This window comes from Branchiostoma belcheri, unplaced genomic scaffold, assembly GCF_001625305.1.
Source record: "Branchiostoma belcheri isolate BF01 breed outbred unplaced genomic scaffold, Haploidv18h27 scaffold1023, whole genome shotgun sequence".
In the NCBI taxonomy this organism is placed as follows: domain Eukaryota; kingdom Metazoa; phylum Chordata; class Leptocardii; order Amphioxiformes; family Branchiostomatidae; genus Branchiostoma; species Branchiostoma belcheri.
Genome location: NW_017802407.1, coordinates 264 through 2,508, shown reverse-complemented (window position 1 = coordinate 2,508; position 2,245 = coordinate 264). Strand labels below are relative to the sequence as shown.

Sequence of the window (2,245 nt, the reverse complement as noted above, 5' to 3'; positions counted from 1 at the left end):
CCCCCCCCTCAGAACTCGCGAACGGTTTTTGGTAGGACCACCAAATTTTCAGAGGATGGTGTACTAGTAAAAATTTATCATACGTACAATTTTTATGTCGTTGTGACGTAATATGACGTCATTATGACGTCATTAATGTGATTTTATTGGCCAAAACCGTCTAGATAGGTTATTCCCTGAAAACTAAACAGTATACGACATAACTTTACCAAAAGTGTTTATGACAGAATATTTGGATGTACTAAGTCTTATGTTGCCCATAGCAACACCGGTGACGTCATAAAATGACGTCATGCATATATTAACTATCCGCCATCTTGGATCATCAATCTTGAATTTAAAAAAAAGTTTTTTTCAGGATAAAGCCTAAAATACATTGTAAACAGACTAAAGACATTCATATGAACCTTTTTTGTAAAAGTAAATGGGAGTATTGATGAAATTTTAAGGAAAATAAGCTGTATTTACCTGATCTTATGATATGGTCCGCCATCTTGGATTTTGGCCAATGACGTCATCAAATTAGCATAAAGTATGCATTTTAATGATTAAATTTACATATGATTATATGTGATGTTATTAATATTAGAAACAAAGTGTAACTTGACATAAAACCCATAAAATTCTGTTGTTTAAATGGAAATTATTAAATTTGGCAAAAAATGCCTGTCAAAAGATACATTTGTAAATTGTTTTCTGAAATTCTGTGTCTTTGAATAGTTGGAGCAAAATAACTACCGAGCCGAGTAAAACCATTTCGGCACTGGGCTTCTGGTGCTTACGTCGGCCGCGCGGCGTGCAAAACAGTATCTTAGGCCAAGTCTTTGTCTGTGAATATGTAAGAAAAGAGGCCGTGCAGTCGTCCTGTCCTGCCGATAACCTTGTTGTCCCTATTAAACTTTGTTACCCAGGCGGTATGATCTCGAAAATATGAGTGGCAGCATCTCGATACCCTTTTTAAAGACAAGATTTGATTTGCCGATTCCGAGTTTCCAGTGCTGAAGCCGCCGACACTGGACACCAAGTGTTGACGTACATTCGGCACTGGAGATCTAGGACGGAAGCCGCCTCACCTCATCTCTGTATACCGAGTGCTGAGAAAGGAACTCTTTACTTCGGTACTTGCATTATTTTCACTCCAAATACACCAATTCTTACATTGCTTATCTGACATTTCCAGCTCAGATTACCTGCCGCGCCGTACGGAAGGATGCTGTTCAACCCGATTGTCGAATGGAATCGACCGCAAAGTGGGCGTGGCGCGGAATGCTGGTCACCCATTGGTCGCCGCTAGGCTATGTGGATGCGAAATTGATCAAACCCCCCCCCCCCCGGTCCTAGATAGGGTTAAGGTGTGCAATTATAACGCATACCTTCTAGCAGCTGACAGATGAATGACCGGACGTTTTGGCAGGGTGCATCATTCCATTCCGCACCACGCATTTCGGCACAGTCTTCGCGACCACCAAAATCGTTCGGCTCACCGGGGCCCCAGTTGGTATAGCCGGTAGACGCCAGGGCTTGGCCGTCTTCAAATACCCACTGCCCTTCGACCGTGGCGTCAGTCAGACCAATCCAACGATGTTGATTTCCACCTCCTGCCAGGTTGTAGATGAAAGTGTTGATCGCGCCATTCTTCGGCATGGCTAGCAGTCCCCCGTCTGCCGCACACGTCTGTTTGGCAGCAGCATACGTCTTAGACTCAGCAAAGGCCTTGTAGCAAACTCCATTAGAACGGACGTAGCCTGCTTTTGGACACCCTGTAAAAAAGGAAACGAGAATAGGTGACTTGATGAAAAATTTCATTCACTAACTTAAAGTATACGCTAAAAACTGAAAACAGTCAACCATTTGATTTGATTTATTATGATGGTGTGGTGAAACCATATTGTCTTTGCTGATGATTCTCCTCCTCCTTCTTCTTCTCCTCCTGCCATTTCTTTAAATGGATTCAGCTTCTTCATTTTAGGGCCTAAGGTCCTGAAATTTGGCATGGAGGTACAGTGGGCAAATACCCCTAGGCGTTTTTTAAATTTTTGTGATACAAGCTTTTACAATCGTTTTATTTGCTTTTTTAGCGGTCCCATAGGAAAGTACTGTGCGGGGGCGTACGCGCGTGACGTAATAAGAAAGAAATTCGGCGGCATGCCCATATATGGGCATGCAAGCATGAACCTGACGCAGCCTAATCTTTTCTTCTTGCTGATTGGCTGTTGGATTTGATTGGATTAACTCAATTAACACC

At 42.6% G+C, this 2,245-nt stretch overlaps 1 protein-coding gene across 1 annotated transcript in view; it reads right to left on the bottom strand.

Moving 5' to 3' along the window:
- The window catches only part of LOC109475103 (coadhesin-like), a gene marked incomplete at both ends in the record, with an annotated part of 5,185 nt that extends 3,425 nt beyond the window's left edge, over positions 1-1,760 (bottom strand). The window contains one exon of the mRNA XM_019775644.1: positions 1,485-1,760. Within this exon, the coding sequence (XP_019631203.1) occupies positions 1,485-1,760 (276 nt within the window). The remainder of the gene's footprint in view (positions 1-1,484) is intronic.
- Between the last annotated feature and the right edge of the window lie 485 nt (positions 1,761-2,245).